The sequence below is a fragment of the Symsagittifera roscoffensis genome, chromosome 9, assembly GCF_963678635.1.
Source record: "Symsagittifera roscoffensis chromosome 9, txSymRosc1.1, whole genome shotgun sequence".
NCBI lineage: Eukaryota > Metazoa > Xenacoelomorpha > Acoela > Convolutidae > Symsagittifera > Symsagittifera roscoffensis.
The window spans coordinates 51,515,339-51,537,884 of NC_087070.1; the positions used below are offsets into that span (position 1 = coordinate 51,515,339).

Genomic DNA, 22,546 nt, shown 5'->3' on the forward strand with positions numbered 1-22,546 from the left:
CCAAACATTATAGACTCCAATCAGAATTCAGTATGCAAAAACTCGAAAGTCTTAAGCTTTGGACAGCTTGAAAGAGGCTCATTGGCTGAGAACTATCACTCATTAAAATCCTTCTGTTATGAGATAATCACCTAGAATATTGAAAAAGGTCGAATTCTGAAAATGGTGCAGGGAAATTTCTCGGGCCGAATGGACTGAATGACCTAATTTTTTCAATCAATCGGCTGTCCAAAACTGACTGATTTCCAAGGTCATTTCTTCTGAACTTTTGAAAGCCTAATTCAAATTGTTAGAAATGGTTTTCAGTATTTCCAACCTTCTTACATGAGAATAACCCCCCCCCCCCCTGTCATACTACTCACTGCTGGCGGCTGAGTTCCTCCTAGTTCCCTTTGAGGATGCGACTGACATGGCCTTGTTGGTGGCAATGGGCTTGTCCTGTCGGTCACTGGCAGCTGCCAATCTACCCAGTCTGCTATAGGTCCTGCTCACATAACCAAGTTATTAAGATCATTTAATTACGACTGAAGGACCAACAAACAAGCTGCTCAGCTATTTATGGAGAACTGCTGTAGTTTCTTTGCTCGAGAATTTCATGCATTTCTGTTTTTTTTTTCTGGTCTGAAAAATGTTGCCTCATACTTCGGCACCGAGCACGGATCATGGTAGGACACCAACACTCCAAAACAAATAACTAGATTACTGATGTTCATATTTCTCACGCGATTTAACTGATTCTTGCTCAATCTACTTTTTGAAACTTGAACCCAAAAATGTATTCCTTTTTTTTAAAAAAAAAGCTTTACTGAGAGAAGAAAACAAGACTTAAAAAATGGCGACCTTTCCATGATACTAATAACTTGCAAATACTTGAAAAGTTGGGAATAGTTAAAGAGATCCAAATTTCTAACCAAGCATGCAGTCATTAATTCGACTTGCCTCATATTCTCCTCCAGTTCAGCTGCACTGGTCTGATATCCGACAATGGTGTGTGGGATCTTGCCAGAGGGACTGCCATCCTCTCTATCCCCACCCGCGCCACCATCTCCCCCCATATTGTACACTGACTCTTCCAAACCCTGAACAGACAATCAAAAATTATTTTGTACTAGAGAAGGTCTTTTCCGTGACACGCTCCTCAGAGAGTTTAAAATCAGGAAAAGAAAACGGTTAACCCAGTCGGCTAAGCAAGACAAAAATGACTTATTATAAAAACCAGTGAATTAATATTGTTAGGCAGGTAGCTGGCCTTTTTGATGGGATTTCTTCTGGATAAGTTTCGCAGATTATTAAGAAAATTTTACCTTCTTGAAAACAAATTATCCGATATAAGCGGCCATGAAACCTATATAATATCGGCCGAAACTTATCAAGCCAAAAAAAAAGAAAAAACAAAAAAAGTCGAAACAAATTTTGGTCATGAAAAACTTGAACTATAATTTCTATTAGGATTTTTAGCTTTTTGACGATACAGAGGTGAGCATGAAAAGTATATTTCCCTTGAAACTACTCGAAATTAGGCCACTATGCTGATATAAAATAGGCCGAAGCCTATTTGGCCAAAAAAAGGACACAAAAAAAATTAAATTTTAACAAGTCGAGTTGGAAAAATCACAACCAACATAAAAAGCAAATTTTGAAAAGGACGGACATTTAAAATAACAGACTCAAACATGCTTAATATTTGCAAACGAGAGGAGTAGGAATTGCAAAGAGGACGAATAGGTGAAGAAGTCTAGAGGTGTCGTGGACAGAGTTGTTTACGGGAAAATAGTCTAGTACCCGATTGCAATACCCTCGCTTATCGCAAGGGTAATATATTATATGACTTTTAGTGTTTTGTTTACTGATTTCCAGAGTTTGATACAATCAAGTTCGCTCATCTTCGGTAAATGTTTTTTCTCATGCAGAATTGGCGTCCGGGTTCTAGAAATCCTGGGTTATAACATGTCGGTTAAAAATGCAGGCAACCTTCAAACTTTCAGCAGTACCTTGTGTCCGTTCGGGTTCTTGTCGTCCATGGGGAGTCCTGTTCCGGGTGCTTTGGGGATGAGTTCTGGGTTGGTGTCTGCCCAGTCTGCAAACTTCTTCTCCAGCTCCACTTTCTCATGCGGCAACATCCTGTAGATGTCTCCTGAAACCCCAAACAAACAACCGCTCATTTACATCTAGGAACTGTAAATGACAAAAAAAAACATAATTTAACCTAGAAAATATTTCTTGAATCGTAACAAAATTGAGCTGTGACAAGTAAGCCGACAAAAATTGACAGACGAATAGTTTTCTTGAAGCCGAAGATTTTCAGTTTATAGTTTCAGAAGTAAACTTCAAGTAAACACACCAAAAAGATCAAAAATTTACGTACTCCTTTTGGAATAATAGACGTCATCTCTGAAGCTGAAGTATTTCTTAGGCTGTAAAGAGACGAAATCCCTGGACTGGCTGAACACTGTCGGTTTCACTCCCCCGATGTCCTCTGGATCCTCGCCTGGCTTCGGTCCAGGAAAACGGAAACCTTTTGGTCTATCGAACCTGTAAAACCAGTTGCGTGGTAAAGTTTTCATTTTATTCATTCTAATTTTATCTCGTACATAATCTTTGAAAAAGAGCCTTTATTCAGCATCTCTCATTTAGTTACGCTTTAAAAATGACTTTAAGAAACTCAATTAAGTCATTTGAGCTACAGTAACAGATCTCTGATTATTTTATTGATACGAACAGCTTTTATCTAGTAAAAAGTCTGCACATATAAACCCATCATACTGCTATAATTGATATCTCCAGTTTCAATAAAAAAGGTAAATTATAAAAGGGGCCCTTCCGTTTAGGTACGGTCGTGCACAAGCTGGATAGGGCCCATACCAGCATTATATAAATACATCAGTAGACAATATTGCAGGAATTAGGTCAAGTCAGCATTTAATGCGTTGTCATTAAAGGTATGTACTTCAACCGTCCCTCCTCTATAAAAGCACTAATTGAATTGTCTATAAGGGTTTCAATATAGGGTTTCGTTAAAGGGTTTCAATTACCCTAAAATCTCCATGAATTCATATTTTATACGCAAAAAAACCTCCAGTTAAACTTGTTATATAAAATTGGTGCATGAATGACACCTGTTACCTGGTGGTTGATGAAACTTTTTCTCTGCTATTCCACACCTTCACTTCTAGAGTGTGATCGAATAACTTGTGGAGAAGCTCCTTTGTCACGGAGATTTTGTGACTAAAAACAGCCAATTGACATTCAGCGATTGACATTTTAAATAGAGGTTATTTTTCTTAATAACAGGCAACAGACCGCTGAACCTCAATCAACCAAGCCAAAAAATGGACATTTATATTTGCCACCCTTTTAACTAGCGTCATCAAGCGCCAAGGTTGGCCCAGCAGTCACATTATTGCAGAGCGTAACTTATCGAAGCCAAGAGTAAAAATATGACTTATTTTCGTATCATAACTTTCCGAGAGCGTAAACGATTAGCTGATATCTTATGCTTAAGCCGAAAAAAAAATCAAAGTTAATGCACTTTGCTTTCACGAAGTAAATTAGGCGGTTAAAAACAAGACACACTACTTTTTCTTACTTAAATAAACGTGTTAAAGCTTTTACTTGTGTTGGAATGTAAACCAAGTTTTTTCTCCCTCGCGCCATGTTTTTACACCCGGATTCTCACTGACAGTTGCTCCCTTTCCGTAAACTTTAGCTGCTGTGGGAAATGTCACCACATCAGCTACTGTTTCCTCCTCGCCGTCATCAGGGGGGATCAAATGATAAGCATAGTGGAAGTACTGGATGGGCTTAGGGGCCTCAGCTTGTTTCTTTTTCTTGTTGCTTATCGATGACTCAGTGGGTTCTCGGTCAACGCCCACGAGAGGGTTCAGTTTCTCAGACTCGTCTGCAAACACGCAGAGCATTATCTCAAGAACGTGAAAGAATATTTTTTAAAAATCTGTTTCGGCAAGAAAACGTTGCATTTTCCTCGCAATTACAAACATGGCAATTACGCAAGGAAACTGAAAAAAAAAAAAAAAACTTGTTTTTTCAAAAATCTTTAACTTTTGATGTTGGACTCTGAATGAGAGTATAATCTGCCTTGATGTAAAGAGTTTATACACTAATGTCCCGCTCAAGGAAGCTGTTGAAATAGCCCCGAGGAGATTATATGAGCAAATCAATCCTCCGGAAATATCTCGCAAAACTATGAAATTTACTAAATTTGGCAGTGAGTAAGGTACACTGGTTTGTGGTACGCTCAAAAAGGCGGTTTAGCAATGAGCTCCTCCCTTGAAGTAATACTGGCCAATTTGTGGCTCTAAGAATACGAACCAGCATTAATGAAAGAAGTACCAAAGTGAGTGTGCTAAATGAGGATAACGAGAAAGTCTGCCCTGGATGTCAGAAAAAGGTGACATATCGAACTAAAGGGTTAGAATGCGAAGCTTGTTTCATATGGTACCACTTAGCGTGTGTTTACATATCGGAACTCGAATACGCAGACATCGCTGAAACAGTATGGTATTACATAACTTGCAAAAAAAAAACAAGAAGCAAATCGGACTGAGAATGGTGTTTAAGTTTTTCTAAGATTATGTGGACGACATAGTTAGAACTTTCAAGGGTGATCCTGGGGTAGTCCTCGAGGCTACCAATAAATTGCATCCATACTTGCAGTTCTCCATAGAAGAACTTGATAGCAACGGTAATTTGGCCTTTTTGGATTTAAATGTCAACGTGGACTCAGGAAAAAAGATCACATGTGGGTGGTACCAAAAACCCACTGATACCGGCACCATTCTAAATTTTAGAGGTTGCGCACCTTTGTTAAACAAAAGAAAAAATATTGAAGGAACGGTCCATAGGGTTTTCAGAGTACCTCAATATGGGAAAGTTTTGACCGGGCATTGGAAAAAAAATCAGAAACAATGGATTGAAAATCAATATCCGAAACATTGGTCGGACAGTGTAGTTTTTGAAACTCTTAACAAGATCATTGAGGGAAAGAAAAATATAGAGGTGACGGCATCAGAACCGAGAAATGATAAATGGTTGAAAAACTCAACCCCCCCCCCCCTTTTTACAATGCAATATCGAGGCAATCCATCTCAACTATTAGCTGCAAAGATTCGGCAAAAATCCAGGGCACAAATAATTTTTACAACAAGAAAAGTGAAAACATGCTTGGCATCCCTCAAAACTTCCTTTGCTCGTGAACTGAGATCCAAAGTGGCGTATAAGCTTACATGTAGTGGATGTAGCTCCACCTATTTCGGCCAGACAGTCCAACATTTAGCCACGAGGGTCGATGAACACCGCATAGGGGACTCCCTAGTAGGGGCAACACTTGTTAGAATGTAATAAGGAGGTAAGCGGTGCTGCTGAGCTGAAGTCAGAGATTATAGACCAAACAGCCAACACTCAGAAGCTACTCAACTAGAGGCTTTGCATATTTGGAGGGAGAGGCCGAGAATCAACACACGCGATGAATTCAGGAGCCAGGAATTAACACTCAAATTATAGTCCATGTAAAACATGGCTAAAATTCAAAAAACTGACATGTCAGAATTGGAAAATATTCCTAAATCGAAATTATATAACAATGAAAGAACAAAAACTAAAAAATCTCAGATATTTACAGGAAAATGTTATTAATGATTACGTAATTTATTATGTAATTACAGTTGTTTAAATTTGATTGGTCAAAAAAAATTTCGAGCATTTTTAGACATGATTCTCATTTTTTTTTTAGGTCTTTGATCGTTTTGTAAATATTGTAAAGAATTTTTATTCCTGATGATGCACAAAATGTGCGAAAAAGTTTGAATTAACATTTTAAATTCTTATTTTAACTTTTGAGTTTCGAATAAAAAAATTAGATGGCCTTAAAGCTCTTTGAACTTTTAGAGGACATTCTGATGGACACTTTTATGTTAAAATTAACCCAATTTGAGAAAACTGGATTAATAGGTTAAACTTTTTACCTATTGTAAAGAAATCACAAGTCAAACCGCGAAAAACCAAAATTTAGTGTGAACAAATTTTAGGACTTTTCCTGAAAAAAAAACAAACAAAAAATCAGCCCTATAGAAGAAGAGTACTCAATACGTTCATTAATCTTAAGAAAATCTACAAATTCATGTTAAATTTATTTACCGAATCAAACAACTATTAGGATACATGGAGATAGGAAAAGACAACAATTTCAGTAAATTAGGTTTTTCAGTTGAAGAGTTTGACCTACCTGTCGGAACAGCCTGACTGACTGTTATTGTGAAAGTGACTTCATGAGAAGTCGGATCTTCTTGCACTGTAGCATTTCCTGGGCCTCGCTTTTTCTTTCGTCGGATATTAAATATGGACCCAATGCCCAAGACGGTACTACATCTTTCTCCATGCAAATCAGCGCTTATAATAGAATCGGCTGAAACAAAAGTAATTTCGGATCAGACAACTTAACAAAAAATAATCTAACTTCAATTTAGCATACATCTGAAGCCAGCTTGAGAGTCAGCGTCTAAATGAGAAGGTGCCGCTGATCCTCTTTGAACCGACCCTCGCTTGCTTACATTGGCCGAGTTGACTGTTGATGCCGATTTGTTACTATTTATACTACCAGCTCTTGTCATTACTACATAATCTTGAAATGGATTATCACTTAACTATGGCATTAAAAATAAACCAAAAAAATGAGAACTTCAATTGCAAAATTGTAATTAATATTATTAAGCAAGTGTATGTCATACAACTTTTCTTGGTTATATATTTATTTACAATATAATAAAATAAACCAAAAAAGAACACTTTAATTGCAAAATAATAATTAATATTATTAAGCAAGTGTAAGTCACACAACTTATCTTGGTTATATATTTTTATTACAATATAATTAAATACAATTAGCCTAATTAATGTGATAAACTTATTAAATAAATTCATGTGATATGATACGCTCATAATGGTACGCTTGTAAGAAGAAGGCCCGGGATTTTAGAGACAAGCTCGTCAAGTCGCGATACTCCCCCACTACCCGGTTATCCCCGCCGGAACCTCCACCCATGAAAAACCAGGATGAAATTTTATTGCTTTCATTTCTTTTTTGATATTTATTTTTAAAATCCATTTCTCTACAATCCATTTTACAATCTATTCTTTCTGTAACAGTCGCCTACTGCAGTCACATATGAGGCTTAAGAAAAATAGGCCCTATAACCATTGGCTCTAGAGTCAGGGACACTATCTCTTGTGTTTTTCTACCTCAAGAACGGTCGGAGCCAATTCGGTTCGCTTGCGACATGAGACTAGAACCCATTACAGCTTGAAGGCTACTACCAAAATATCCCCCCACTCTAGAAAATAAGAACGTCCCCATACTTAGGTCTCAAGATACCCAAAATACATGAACGCCGTTAAAAACAGGGTTGGAACAATCCGTTAAGTTACTTTTTATTGGACAGTGAAACTTTGATCCATTTCAGATGGATCAACCTAAAACTCGCCTTATCTCAACATAACAATCATAAAACACACTCGAGAAATTTAAATTGGGAACTCACATGTTGATGTACTCGAGTACAGGGAGTAATTAAATTGGTAAGCAACTCAAGAATCAGGTAATATAACTAAACAAGTTTGATACTGGTCAGTTTTGGTAACAGAAGTAAGTTCTGGCTCTAGAATTTGAGTTTTTGTATGAACCATTGGGACACTCAAGCTGTCCACCTTTCCATTGAAGGTTCACTCTAGTTCGTTCCGAATAGTCGTTCTTTCTTCTATTTATCGTCTCTCCTCCTATTTCGGGATAAGACAGCTCTACTCGTGTCTTATTTTATATCTGGAAATTGCGAATAGCAATTTCCCGCTGTTTTTCTTGAGCAATTTCCCGCAATTGTAAATTCGGATGTTCTGATTTTTCACTTTTTGTTTTCAGTTGGTACGAGAAAACTGAGCATGACAGGCTCCATTCGAAATTTTGAAGATTAAAACTTCACTCCAAAATTACGTAATTTCGTGTCTCTCAAGGTCAAACTTCCAGATATGACCGACTGTCACATACTCCCCGGACTCAAGATCGATGTCCTCATCGCGTGCTGTCGTTGTCAGTGAATCCCCAGAAGCCCGAGTGTCACTCAAGATACAGTGCCAGTGGTCATTTACAGAAGTTTGCAGCAGACTCAAGTTTATCTACCTTCCAAAATTCACGACCATATAAAATTTTCACACTATCGGTAAACAGCAATCAAAATCTGCACACACCTGCACCTTATGAATTCCCGCTTTTTAAGCTGGTGATTTAAAATTTCTTTTGTCCTATTCAATCAGGAAATTGTCATGCAGCATTTTGGTTTATATAATAGATCTAGCATATTAATAACAATATCTTATTTGTTAAAATTTCTTTTTCGTGAACCCAGATTTCATCCGAGTTCACCCTCGAGCCCCCTTTTCTCAAGACTCTAGATTTTTCCTTTTGAGCCACCGGCTCACCTTGTGTTCTTCGCCCTCAAGGTACCCGATCCAGATACTTTTGACACTGTGATCTGTTCCAATAGTGCCTCTTTGTCATCGGAGCTGATCACAATCTCCTCCCAAGCCTTCAGCTGTTCATAGGATCGCATCCACTCCCATTGCTCTTGCAATCTCTTCGCTTGATTCGGTAAGCTCTTGTCCTTTGACTCCCGGTTCAAACAGAAGGAATTGTGAAGACTCAGGCTTACATTCTTCGCCAGGTCCTCCTCCAGTATTGACTCCCTCGCTCTAGTGTTGTCTCTGGATACCCTACCCACTCTTTTCCACCCCGTCGTGATCGCATTTCGATGGGTCAGCAGAGGTCTTTTGAAGGCATCTGGTCCTATCTCGGCCTGGAATTGTCGATATTCCTTTTGATGTTTCCTCATGTGATACTTCGTCGCTACATATAACCAGGATGTTAACGTCGCGCGAAACCAAGGAAAGAATCTCAAGCGGCTCCACACGTGTCTGACTTCCATTGGTATGGCGAACACCTTGCATGCTGTCTCGAACAACTCAAGTCTCCTGCTGTAATCTATCGCGTGAATCGACTCTGCGGTTGGCGTCTTCGATTCTCGATACTTTGCTATGTTTTCTTCCATACATCGTAGAGCCAGCATTGTGCTCACCACCAAGATGGTCACTTTTTGTTGATGCTCGGGTAGTCCCAACGACCTGATTTCTTCTACATCCCAGATCAGGCAGAGATTGGCTTGGACTGGGTACCACACTGTCTGCGCCAGACAGTGGCACGGACAATCCCCGTGTGTGAGGTCGATGCTCCTAAGATTGCGTTCTCCCGAGGCTTCTAGGAGAGGCTCAAGTTCCATCATCTTCTCGTGTATCACGTCGACTTCTCCCAAGTTTGGGGCACCTACCATGGGTTTCCCAGTCACGTTTTGTATCTCGAGGTCACTTGTATTTTCGCTCTCCAAGCCTAGAAGTTCTTCACCCCAGATTTCACTCAAGTCATCCCTTTGTTCTTTAGGCACTGTTCCTCGGATCTTCCTCAACAGCTTGTGTGAATGATGTGACATCCGAGCTAGTCTTACACATTTGGGCACTGAGAAGGCTTTGTCTATCAATACCCTCTGGCTGGACACTTCTACCATCGCCATGTGCAATGGATAGTGGCTGCCACATAGGTTGGTCATCACTGACCCCACTAGAGACTTCGCATTTAGAGGCAGTCCATAGGCTTCGCTCATGGGAAATCCCATCTCCGCTTCGAGTCCAACCTTCCAACTCTTGATGTGTTTCTGGGTCACTTGCAACACTCCGGGCCATGACTCCACGCTCAACGCAGTCACCAAGTGGTGTTCTGACTCTAGCCTCTCCAGTGACTGGAGACTACACATTCTTGAGAAGAAGTCCAGAGCTGTTGCTAGGTTCACAGTGGTACTCGCGTAACACTCAGCCACTATCTGTATCTCACTTTTCTCCCTTTCGGTGATATCTTCAAGCCAGGTGACTAGGTCTTCTTTCTGGAAAGACTGTATCCTGACACATGATCGTCCATCACAGGTGTGCTCGCCATTCCCACACGTCGAGTCAAGACAACTGCCTGGCTCCATCTTCTTTACCGATCCTGTTCCACTCGTCATCTCACTTGACTCCTTCATATGAGGCAGGATCAGTCTATGTACTATACTCAAGGTCGCTAAATCTTCATCCTCTGTCGGCGCCAATCTCACTCGCTCAGTGACTTCCTCGATCAGGCTCGCATGGGGATGTGGACACCAAGAGGGCCTGAGCAACTTCCACACCACTCCCAGATTCGTGGTCAACGTGCCGTTCCCGTTACCCATTCTTAGTTCTACTCTTTTACTTGAGCGTGGCACACTTATTACTTCCGGAGTCCTCTCGAGAATCAAACCCAGACTAGGTCTCTCTCTTTCCACAGGGTATATCTCCATTGTCCTCTCTATCCAGAACTTCAGCAACTCCGCCACCTCATAGTTACTGTGGGCACCTCCAGCTTCCAAGTCTAGGAAAGGGTTGTATGCCATCCCCATCACTCCAGACACATACTGATACTCTCCCTTCTTGTTGGGTTTCGAGTACTCTCCTGGAGGAGCCAGGTTACGGTGAACGTCGTGTTTCTCCTCGAACTTCTTGTTGTAGAACCTCCGTATCTCATCTAACTTCCTGTGGCTCTCCAGAGATTGCCTAGAACCATCTTCTTTTTCTATCCCAGTACTCTGGTACACATTCAAGATTACTGTGGAGACTCTCCTCTCCAGCGTCTTGCTTCCAATTGCTCTCTGGTGACATGCTAGGATGGTACTCTCAGTCATCATCGACATCGTCCATCTCAAGAAGCAGGTAGCATCCTTCCTTCTTGCCATGCTCAAGCCTGAGTTGTCCCTAGCAACATGCTGCATCAGCATTCGATATACCTCTAGGTTCTTGCCTCCCAACTTCAACTTGTCGTACGAAGTTAGTGTCTCTAACTCTATTCCCAACAGGCTCCACGCAAACATCAGTTGCCCTGCGGTTCTAATAAAGGGATTCGCCATCAACGGCGATGCCGATGATGATGTTCTCATCGCTTCTTCAAAATGATCCTTTAACAAGCTCTGCCAAATTCTCTTCAGCTGTCTCCCCAATTCTAATTTATTGATACCAGCCTTCTGCTGGGTAGCCCAGTTGCGTCGTTTGCGTGACACTCCACTGTCGAGCTTCTTCAGGCAGTCTTCCAATTCCTGCAATGTTTCCAGGGCCACCCACCACGGTCGGGCGGTGTTCCTCGTTTTATTTTTCTCAAGAGGATCGCTAGTCACTTGCTTCCCGGTAGCCTGGTGTTCATTTGAGACCCATTCATTACCGACGTCCACTTCCCAGGTCTGCCCGCTCGTTGAACCTCGCTTCATTTTTATCCTCTGAGGTTTGAAGTCTTCTTCCGTTGCTGAACTGGCGGGGATCTCCATCTCCTTTTCTACATCGAGCAGTTTCCTCGGCTCGTAGCTACTCTTGTAGGCTGCTGTCTTCCATCGTGCCAGAACCATGGGGGCCGTCTCTCTCAAGTATTTCTCCGAGACCGCATCCGCCGAAGGACTTCCCAATCCCTCCACGTCTCTCTTCCTCTTGCGAGACCTCACGTCTTTACTCGGGGGCGTTGTCGTTACCATCACTGATTCGACTTCCTTGTCTCCCCCCAACCCTTCCAACTTTTGCCTCCCCCTGCTCGAGCCTTAAAGATATTAGTACTTTTAATTATATTAATAGTTCCGACCTTATCCCCCCTTACATGTTCAATTATTTTATCGTCAGTTTTATGTTTCGGAGTAGAGCTGTCTTTACATTTGTCATCTCTGGTCTTTCGTGGTGCCTTCCTCAACTCGACCATCTTGCTCAGCAGCTCTTCTCTAGCTTTCTACTCCAGACCTGTCCCCACCAGGATAGGTTCTCCGAACTTCACCACCGTGTCCCACAGCTCCTCCTTGAAATCGTCCAATGTGGTGTCGTCGTCCACTTCTCTATTAAAATCGCTCAAGAATTTTCGCCAAGCATCCGCATCCAGGGTACCTAGGAAGGCATCCCTGTTTCCCTCGAAGGTGTTTTTCTCCCTTTTGTCCGCACTCAAGAAGATCATTCCCATGTTGGGATTCTCACTCGTCAGTGGCAACTCTAGGTTCTTGCGAGGAGATGAGGTCAAAGGTGGCGTGGGGGTGTCTGCCCAATTTTCTCCACTCAGATCTTTCAACAGCTCTTGTGTGGTGAACTCTTCCTCTGATGGCTTCTGCTCCGGGGTATTTCCCACCTCCATATCCTCTCCTGCCTCGCTGAGAGTCTCATCCATGCTCTCCTCCCCCGATTCTGCTTCTCTTCTCTCAAGAATCCTTCTGAATCGATCCTCTACGGGACCACTCCTTTTATCCCCAGGGGTATCCACTGATAGGGGTGCTGGCGTAGCTGGACCCGTTTCCTTGTACTCTGTCAGGGCCACGTGCAATGGACCTGCTGCATCCAGTTTTTTTCCTTCCTGATTCCTTTCCACCTGCTCTAGTCCGTAAGGTGCCCGGTATCTCCTTGTGGCAAACAGCACTTCGTCTGCTTTCAGTGCGATATGCCCTTCATTCACTATCATCCTGCCATCGTCCCACACCGGCAACTGGTTCTCTAGACCTCCCCGCTCAAGTATTCTCAAGGCATCTCGCACCTCGAATTTCGGGGGCATCGACCCTCTCATTTTCTTGGCTTGAGTTGTCCATGAACTTATCTTCGCATCGATGGTGTGAAAATAAATCGCTGCAGTGTAGCCGATGAAGAGAGGATCCCAGCCGTCGATGAACTCCTTCTGCTGTTCTTCGGTTGCTGCTCTTGCGAAAAGGGATGGGACCACCAGGGAGCTGTTCGTCCCCAGGGTCATTCTCCTCACTGTCGGGAATTCGGGAATGCTTGCTGGCAGGACTTCCTTCTCCAATATCGCTTCTAACTCCCTCTTCACCAGCTCGAAGCTCTTCTTCCATGCGGGAATTCTCAAGATCTCTTACCCACTTGCTGTCAGGGGGTTTAGGTTCCAGAACTTGGGATAAGTCTCGATGGGGCCTTCGCGCTTGCCTCCCATCCTGCACTGCAGTTGTCCTCGAAAATTGTATGCCACCAACTCCGGATCCTTCACCTTTCCGAAGAGCACCGTGTTGCTCATCTGCGCCCTTAGCACCTCCTGTTGACACCAATTAAGTGTCGTTCCATCTAGTATGCTTATGAGGCTCACGTGGGTCACTGAGTGTCTATAAGCTTCCACCAGAGGATCTGGAAACGCGGCTCCTAGGACGCTGATTCAGACGGTATCCACACCTCCAGCCCTTCGTTCATATGTTCTTGAGCAGCACGATCGAGGTTGAATCGTCCCTTCGACCTAGGAGCCTCATCCACCTCCATGCGTGACTCTGGCCTTGAGCCGGTCACCACCCGCTCTTTGGGCCTAGCCCCCTTCTGCATGTCGAGCTCGCGCTGTCGTTGTTGGATCCTTTCAAGCTCTGACTTCAGCTGCTCGCAATTGGCGGCAATCTCCCGCACCCTTTCTGCCTGTAGCTGTTCAGCTCTCATCATGTCCAGTTCCCTCCGCGCTTGATCCCTCTCAACTTTTGCCTGGTCTCTCTCGAGCACCGCTTGATCCCGGTCGAGGTTCGCCTTGTTTCTCTCCCGCTGAGTCCTCTCAAGCTCTCTCTTCATGATGCTGACGTCCGGATATGCTTCCCTCGTCTGCTGTGCTCGAGACATCAATGGTGTCTTGCTCGTGCTCTGGCCCGTGGATCTGGCTGATGGTCTGGCCGGTAGTGGGAATTCCCCTGCTCCATACTCAGTGTTATTACCCAAGCCAGGGTTCTTTGCCAAATCGAACCCCCTTATTGCTCCATCCACGTTCCAAGACAGCCACCTGGTTTGCTCTTGATTAGATATCCCATCGGTGGTGTAGCCCACCATCAAAACTGCTTCTGTCGCAGACTCCCGACACTCGCCCTCATCCTCCAACTGGAGGATGGCGTTCAACATCACTGCCATTCTCTCGTCCACTTGAGTATAATCCAGGTCCCTCAGACGTCTATATAATTCGTCAAGTGTGGGTTTTTTCAAAGCCGTTGGCATGGACTTCCAGAATCGATCTGTCATTTCCGTAAATCTCCAAGTGATCTTGAGTATTCAGTTCTACCTGAGCAACTTGAGTATTACCTGAGCAACTTGAGTAATACCTGAGCAACTTGAGTATTACTTCTTGAGGTGTCGTTCAACTTGTGTTCTCTTTCTTCAATTGAATACAGTTGAGAAGTCAATTTGACTTTACCAAATCAATCTGAAAATAACACTCCTTTTTTAGACAAGCAGGTGGTGTTCCTAACCTAAAAACCCCCTTTACTATTATAGTTAAAACCCTTTCCTTTCCGTCCTATTTAAAATAGTTCAATTGGAAATTTTCTAAAAACATGCAGATTCATTTTATGTTTTAGCACCATCAATCTATTAAAATGTTAATTGTCATGCCAATCACCTCTAAAATTCTCTACCTGTTTTGTACCCCCACACCAACTCGAGATTCTTCCCTCATGCCCAACTCAAGACCCCCGCGTACCCGACTCAGGCGATGCTCAAGTAGTATTTCTTGTGAAGATGCACCAATATCTCAGTTTCTGCGAAGACCACGTGTAGGATAGCGTACAATTCCCTTGGGCTCAATTTCCCCCTTTTTGGGTCATACACCGGCATTGAGACCTCCGTTATCCCTCTCTCAATCATGAAGTCTCGTAGTCTCGTTAGTGCCAACATCACGTGTTCAGGACCGATCGTGTTTCTGTCATTGACCCTCGTCACTAGGAAGCACAGATATTTGCCCGGGACTTGTGCTACTGATGGTGGAAGCGCGGCCATTCCTCCCAGTCCCGGTCTCTGTCTAAACAGAAACTCCACGTTCTGGTATTCTCTCTTGAAGTCTGCTTCCAGTCTTGATTTGAAACTCATGTCCACCGTGATACAGATTGCGCTAGTCCTGTCTGACAGAATGAAGTCACTATCCGTTATCAGGATATTCTCTGAGTATTCGTTTGGTATTTCAAACTTCGTTTTGAAATTCCGTCCTATGGTAGGCTCGGCCTCCTCCCCTTCCAGCTCCAGTCCGCACTTTTCTCTCACTTCTCTGAGTTTCTTTATCATCAAATTTTCGGTGTGGGTAAGTCCTACCCCCACTCCCCGGACAAAAATATTTATCGACGTCCCCGTCGATGATGCTGGGTCTGAATTATCTGGCGGAATGTCGAGCGGGCTGTCTGTTGCCGTCCAGCCGAAAAGAGGATCCTCCGTTTTCATGTACTTCCCCGCTGATATGTCAACTTGCTGTATGCTCTGTCCTTCCTCGCTTTCGTTCTTGACATCGCGCATCCATTCTAATATCCTCAGGTTCGTATTTTCCCTCCTATCTATCTCGCTCTGTTCTAAATCCGTCTCCCGCTCCGGCGTCGAGTAGTCTTCCTGTGGATAGTGTTCATTATCATTGATGATCCGCCATTCACCATCTGCCGCCAGCTCGCCCACACTTGTTAATTCTCTGCTTAGGTCATCGGGCTTTATCTTGTCGATCAGGAAATCGTCTCCGTACCTGTTGTACCTCATGCCTGTGCGTTTGCGATTGCCACTCCTTGTCCCCGCTGCTATTGACAAGTCTGGTTCTGTCCACTTCGGCACCTCACCTTGATCCGGATCGTTCCAATCTTCCTCCACAAAAGATTCCGCTTCAGAGTCCGCGTCTATTTTTTCGTTGTCATCCAAACTCAAGTTTTCATTGCCATCATTTTTTATCACTGGTGCCTTTCTCGTTCACTTCACATGCTGGTTCCACCAGTAGGTACTCTAGTCCCTCCATGTCTTTTGGTACACACCAGTCCTCTGGGGATGGGATATGAGGCTTCAGGTTCTCATAATGTGCTGCTCGCCCAGTACTCAAGCGGTAGAACCGTCCTTGTTGATGTACTTCAGTTATCATGAATGGTCCTCTCCATTTCTTGAGTAGTTTCTTCGTCCCTTTGGGCGGTATCACATTCTGGAAAACCCACACATACTGGCCCACTTCATATGGCTTCGCCTGTATTATTTTTTCATCATATTTCTTGCGCTGTCTCATTTGTGCCTGCGCAGTTTTCCTCCTGCACAGCTCGTTAATTTCCTGCTGTCTCCTGATCGCCTCTTTCACGTAAGCTTGAGGTGACGTCCTCTTTCCTTCATACTCCGGGTAAAAGAACGTCAGGGGCATCGCTCTCTCTTTGCCTGTCAACATCATGAATGGGCTGATACCCGTCGTTGAGTGTTGAGTACTGTTGTATGCTCCTACGACTTGAGGCAGATACTTATCCCAGTCCGTCATGTATCTAGAGCAGTATACCCTCAGCATGTTCACCAACGTTCTATTCTGTCTCTCTACCAGTCCGTTGGTCTGAGGGTGGTAGGTAGTTGAGTGTGCTTGAGCAATGTGTGACCTCTTCATTAATTCCTTAGTCAAGTCCCCCACAAAGGCTTTGCCGTTGTCTGACTGAAAAGTCATTGGACAACCATACCTTGATATCCAATGGGTTATCAAGTGGTCACAAGTCTCCTCTGCCGAAGCTGTTTGACACGGCACCGCCTCTGCGAGCTTTGTGAAGTGATCAATTATAACCAGTATCTGGTTATACCCTGAGTCCATCATACAGATCTTTTGATGGTCTATTTGCACCACTTCGTTAAATTCCGAGCTTTCCACCGACTTGAGTGGGAATTTCATCTTCCTAGGGTCTTTCACTTGCAAACATGCCAGGCATGCATTCACCCACCTCTCACAGGCTTTCCTCAATCCTGGCCAATCGAACCTGTGAAGTATTCTTTGTTGCACTTTGTCTATCCCCTGGTGCCCCATTTGATCATGTGATCTGAATAGCACCTCTGTCTGATATAATTGTGGTAGTTTGATGAGGTTGTGCTTGTGTAATATCTTGTTTTCTTCTTTTGTCTTGCATGCTACAACCCCATCAGCCGTGTGATAGAGTAGCTCTTTCCTCTCTTTGTAGAACTGGCTCAGGATCTGTAGCTGTCTTCCTCAAGTTCCCCTTTCTCCTTAGACCTCGTTCGGATCCATTTGGAGGGATTGCTTGTCATCTTGTCATTCTTCTGGGCTCTTACCAGGTCCGACAGCCTGTATCTCGCTCTGACATGTTCCTTCAGCGCCATGATCTGCCCATTCATCTCCCCAGGGTTGTGGACGTCGTCATTCAGCTTCTTGCATACTATCCTCCTCACCACCTTCATATCGTCTTCCGGAACCAGATTTGTTCTCACATTCGAATTGCATGATAGCTCCCTGAATGGCTTCCTCGAAACTGCAATCCTTTCAAATTCTTCACCACCTCGTATCTCCTGCATGTCCAAGTTGAAGGTTCCCGAGGACGGATCTGTTTGTAGTTCCCTGTCGTAGTGTCTAATCTTTTCTTCTGCCAATATCATGTGCAGAGATTATCTTGATTGTCACTGCTCGCTTCCGAATCCACATCCCATATTTCACACTCCCCGGACAAATTTTCTCCTTCAGTGTTTTCTTCTTCTGCGGACGTGGACCGCTCCCCGGATCTTGACCTGGTCCCAGGTATTCAGCTTCTTCCTTGAATTCCACTCTCTTTCTCCTGACTCTAGTCTGTTCAAGTAATTCAGCTGGGATCTTTTCAACCAGTGACTGCACCACTTCCTTCCCATCAAGGTTAGTCACCTTCGAGGTATTTCTATCACTGGCTGTCCCGCTCTTTCGCAGTATTGTGACCTCAGGTTCCTCTTTACAGTTTTGTTGAATCACGGGCTTATCATCTGCTAGTCTCTCGAGTAGCCCCTTTAAGTCCTCGTCTATTTGTGCTTCCCCCGTTTCTACTTGGTTGAGATCGTAGCCTTTTGCTTTGAACGTCTCCCTCACGATCTTTGACTTAAGCATTATTCCTATAGGCATCCCTCGGTTCTTTCTTAAGATTGTTTTCTTCGTGGTTTCCTTTGGTAACTCGGGGTGATCTTCTATCGGTTTGCCTGATTTGTCCAACCATCTCGTGAGAGGAAGACTGTCATACATTTCCTTGTCCATGAAGGAGAAGCCATATTTGATTTCAGGTCTATATGCCTCCCTCTGTTCTTGTCTCTCGTAGAACTCCGTCTTCTTGCTCAAGCTGTCAGCATTTTGATGTTTGTCTCGTGTTCTGTGCTCAATTATCATATTGTATCCGTCCAGGCGAACTATCCACCTCCCAATGTAACTTTGTCCATTGAGTACGTTTTCAGCCAGCTTAGTGCCCGGTTGTCGACTCGCAACTTGAATGGCTCGCTGCCTAGGTATGCCCGATATTTCTCGACAAAGGTAACCACCGCGAACATCTCTGCTTTCGGTGCTCCGTACTTCATTTCCGTGTCACTTAAGACTTTGCTCCCGTACGCTATCGGTCTCAAGACTGTCTTCCCGTTCCACTCTTGTTCTTGGTGGAGGATTCCAGATATCGCTACTACCGACGCGTCCGTATCCAGTACGTACATCCCCTTCTCTGTTGGCATCCCTAGTACTGGTGCCTCGCACAACTCTTTCTTTATTCTCTGGAATGATTCTTCTGCTGCGTTATTCCACGTGAAGTTCTTGCCCTTGTGCCTCATTAACTGTTGCATCGGATAAACCTTGTCTGCGTAACCTTTGACAAATTCCCTATAGTAGTTTGCAAAACACAGAAAGCTCATCAATTGGTGTTCCGTTTTCGGCAATTTCCAAGTTAGGACTGCCTCTACCGCGTCTGGATCTGGTCTGATGCCGTGTTTGTCCACCATCCTGCCCAAGTATTTTATCGAGTCCTTGAGTATCTCACACTTTGATGGTTTGCACTTCAGCCCCGACCTCCTCATACACGCAAAAACCTCGTCGAGTCTCTCAATGTGGTCCTCTAGTGTGGGTGTCGCTATTACCACGTCATCCACATAGCACATTACCAGATTGCCGTACTTCTTCGTCACGCCTATCAGCGCGTGTGCCATCAACCGCTGAAACGTGGCTGTGGCATTGCAAAGTCCAAACGGCATCCGTTTCCATTGAAACAGACCCAACTCGCAGGCAAACCCTGTCTTGTCCCTGTCCTGCTTCCTCAGCGGTACCTGCCAAAAAGCCGAGCCTAAATCAAGAGTCGTAAAATATTCTGCATCACCTAACTTCGAGAGGCTCTCATCAATCCTAGGTATGGGATAGGCATCCTTCACCGTGACGGAGTTCAGGTATCGAAAGTCACAACAAAACCTTAACTGGTCGCCTTTCTTTTTGGCCATCACTACTCCACACGCCCACGGTGATTTGGATCGTTCTATCATGTCATACTCTAGTAGCGTTTCAATCTCCTTTCTACACGCATCCGATTTGTGTGGGGTCATGCGCCTCGCCCCCTCCCTGTGCGGTATTGCGTTTTCCTCAAGTTCTATTTCATGCTCAGCAAAATTGCAACACCCGATGTCCGCCTTATGTCTTGAAAAGACTTCTTCGTTCCGTTCTAGTACGTCCTTGATGGCTTCGAGCTGTTCGTCCGTGAACTTGCCCCTTAAGTGTTCAATTTCCGGTAGAACCGGTTTATCACCCTGTATTTCGTCTAATGTGGGCCGTTCCGGGAAATTCGAACAGCTCGATAGTCCATCGTCCGTCTCTGACTTAAGTGACTTCACAAGACCTGACGAATCTTTTATTTTATTCAATCGTCTCAAGATACAAATCTTGTCCCTATGATTGGGACAATCAACAACTTCATTTTGTTTATGGTTTTCATTCATTTCATATCGAGTTTTGACAGGTAAAGCATATCCCAGTTTCCTCCCCCTCTGTATCGTGATTGGCATGTCAAGGGTATTCAACAAGACACTCACGCAGAGACCGCTCTTCGTAATCGAGAAGAATCTTCCTAAAACAGCAGCACTTTGACTATTTGGGTTTGGGACTACACATACCTGCTTGTTGTCACTTAGTTCATTGTAATTTTTCATTCGTAAGCTTACAATCGCCGCCTCGTTCGCCTTTAGTCTCACCCTCCTTCTCAAGAATACCGGTGCTTTGGTTTCATTTGCCATTATTAAATTTACCGGTTTGATTGCGTACCTCCTATCCGGGTTCCGTATCCTGAACATTGCGTTGTTTAGATCAATCGCTACATCAAAGTTCCTGATGAAGTCTCTGCCTAAAATAAATTGGTCAGACTCATCTAGGTTTTCTACCACACGAAAGCTCATCCACAGGTTACGTTCCCCAAGATTGAGGGCTATTATCGGCGTTCTGCCCAACAACCGCAGGGCCCCCTTGTTTGCAGCTGACAACCGTATTCTCGAATCTATCAAGTCATCTTTGTCGAAGCCCATTCGTTCCCAAGTTTCGATTGGTATGACGCTCAAGACTGCTCCTGTATCGAGTAACCCACGTAACTGAGTCTTTTTGCCACTTATGTCTAACACGTGTCCTGTCACATCTGCCTCTGTCCCGATGTGCATCGCATCTTCTTCAAGCAAGGCGCAGTGTCCGATCGATCTCACTTTCAACTCTTCTCTCCCCACGTAGATTTGCCCAATTAAGTCTTCATCACATGTTATCATTGTTTTGGTATAGATGTTGATTCCATCTATATTTAGCATCACTTCATGTGGACCATAAGCTTCTGTGTACCTGTTATCAACACGTACCGACTTGCTACCCCCTCTCGTGAGTAGTGCTCTTAACGCTCTTGAAGTCGTTTGTGGACTTATACAACTCAAGTAATCTGCGTACACATCAATGTGCATTATTGTCTGGTCACTTGGTTCGCTTAAGTTTCTCGTTACTTCGTGGCCGCCCACAGTGATTATTGACATCTTTCTTGCCCCAATCTTTGTTATGCCAAATGGCTTTCCTGTAACCATTTTTACCGTGTTGCAGTTTCCATTTTTTGTCGACCCCTCAGCAGCCTCTGGTATTGTCTGTGAGCAACTTAATGCTTCGTTCATCTTCTGTCTTAGGATTTCTTGCTTCAGTCGTTGTTCTATTTCTTTCGCTGCTAGGTCTTGTTTCACTTTGTTGATGGCCTCCGCTGCCGCCTTCTCATAATCTATTTCTTGTGCGTTCTTCGCCGTGGCCTCTACTGCACTATTACATTGTGTTACAGCTTTCACTGTTTTCGTCGGTAGCTCCGCATTTGGTCTTTCTAGGTCTTTCGTCTCAAATTCACCTTGTCTGTTTCTTTGGTTCTGCACTGCTGCTAGCGCCAACTTGTGTTTTGGATGACTCTGGTTCTTGACCGCTTCCCAAAACAACGGACAGTCCATCCTGAAGTGCCCCTCTTGGTTGCAGAAGAAGCATCTTGCACCTATTTTGATGATCAAGCCACTATAGAACTCGTGTTCTTCCATCTGGCTCATATCTTCTTCATCGGGTGCATATCCCAAACTCTTCATGCCCTGTTTGTATGTCGTGCAATCCGCCACTTGATGATCCGCCGACCCGCAGTTAGCATATGACCTGCGTTTGTCCATGTCATCTCTGGGCTTGTACCATGACGACCTCTGTGGCTGACTTCCCCCTTGTGTGTTCCTGTTGTCTGTGTTCCTGTTGTCTGAGTATTTCTTGGGTTTCATCAACATGTACTCTCTTGACTTCTGCCTCATCTCTTCTGGATTTGGTGCACTGTCTTTCGACAATGTGTAGTACGTTGCTAACATCGTTCTCAAGTCATCACTCTTCACCCCATCAATGAACTTTGAGGCGATACTGAAGTTCCTTCGAATGGTAGATTCTTATGGGTCACTCCGTCTACTCAAGCTCTCAAGATCATCTAGGAACCTGTCAATCGATTCATCGTCCCTTTGTCTCCTCTTCTCAAATCGCATCATCGCTTGATGACCCTTCATGCCTGAGCCGAATCTATTTAACAATATTTCAAAGATTTTGTCCGCTGTGTCGCGTTCTTCTTCTTTCTTCGCAACCACGCATTTCAATGCCGTGCCTTCCAGATTGCTCAGTATCGCTGTGCATGCTTGCCTCTCATCGTTCAAGTTGTCTTGTTCTAAGTGCAACCTCATGACTTCTACCCAAGTGTCAATGCACCCATCTGAATCTTCTTTGAACTCCTTCGGTTTCTTGAAGGTTTTCCTGGATTTGTTGCCTCCTCTGTCACTCGAGTCGATGTTCCTCGTGCCGAAGGCTTCTAGCGTCCTGTTCATCATTTCCCAGGTGCTTGCCCAAGTAATGGCATCCGGTCCCACGTTGTTGTGAGTCGTGGAGTCCCCTGGACCACTAGTTGTGTTCACTGTTCCATTCTTTATAATGGCCCTGGCCCCCACCGGTGCCGTAATAGCGGCCTCCCTGGTTGCTGGTAACGGTGTTGACTGTCGTTTGTTCCTTTGAGGCTCCACGAAGTCCACTATATTACCTTGTGTCCTCTCTGCAGCTGGCCTGTCTTGTTGTGTTGAATTCCTAAGAATAGCGTCTAGCTTTGTCTGTATTGCACTTGAGCTCTCAGCCTGTTCCCTACTCATCGTATCCATTCTCGTTTCC

The 22,546-nt window shown here is 44.1% G+C and overlaps 2 protein-coding genes across 2 annotated transcripts in view; one reads left to right on the forward strand and one right to left on the reverse strand.

Annotated features, from left to right (window-relative positions):
- Positions 1–22,546, reverse strand: part of LOC134854663 (uncharacterized) — a 275,825-nt gene that overhangs the window by 57,689 nt on the left and 195,590 nt on the right. The window contains exons 2-9 of the mRNA XM_063871011.1: positions 6,488–6,639; positions 6,242–6,421; positions 3,613–3,898; positions 3,124–3,225; positions 2,366–2,532; positions 1,992–2,134; positions 940–1,079; positions 363–484 (exon numbers count right to left, since the gene is read on the reverse strand). Of these exons, the coding sequence (XP_063727081.1) occupies positions 363–484; positions 940–1,079; positions 1,992–2,134; positions 2,366–2,532; positions 3,124–3,225; positions 3,613–3,898; positions 6,242–6,421; positions 6,488–6,626 (1,279 nt within the window). The 5' untranslated portion in view covers positions 6,627–6,639. The remainder of the gene's footprint in view (positions 1–362; positions 485–939; positions 1,080–1,991; positions 2,135–2,365; positions 2,533–3,123; positions 3,226–3,612; positions 3,899–6,241; positions 6,422–6,487; positions 6,640–22,546) is intronic.
- The window catches only part of LOC134854667 (BTB/POZ domain-containing protein KCTD20-like), a 150,893-nt gene continuing 135,257 nt past the window's right edge, over positions 6,911–22,546 (forward strand). The window contains exon 1 of the mRNA XM_063871016.1: positions 6,911–6,928. The gene's annotated coding sequence lies outside the window, so the exon portion shown is untranslated. The remainder of the gene's footprint in view (positions 6,929–22,546) is intronic.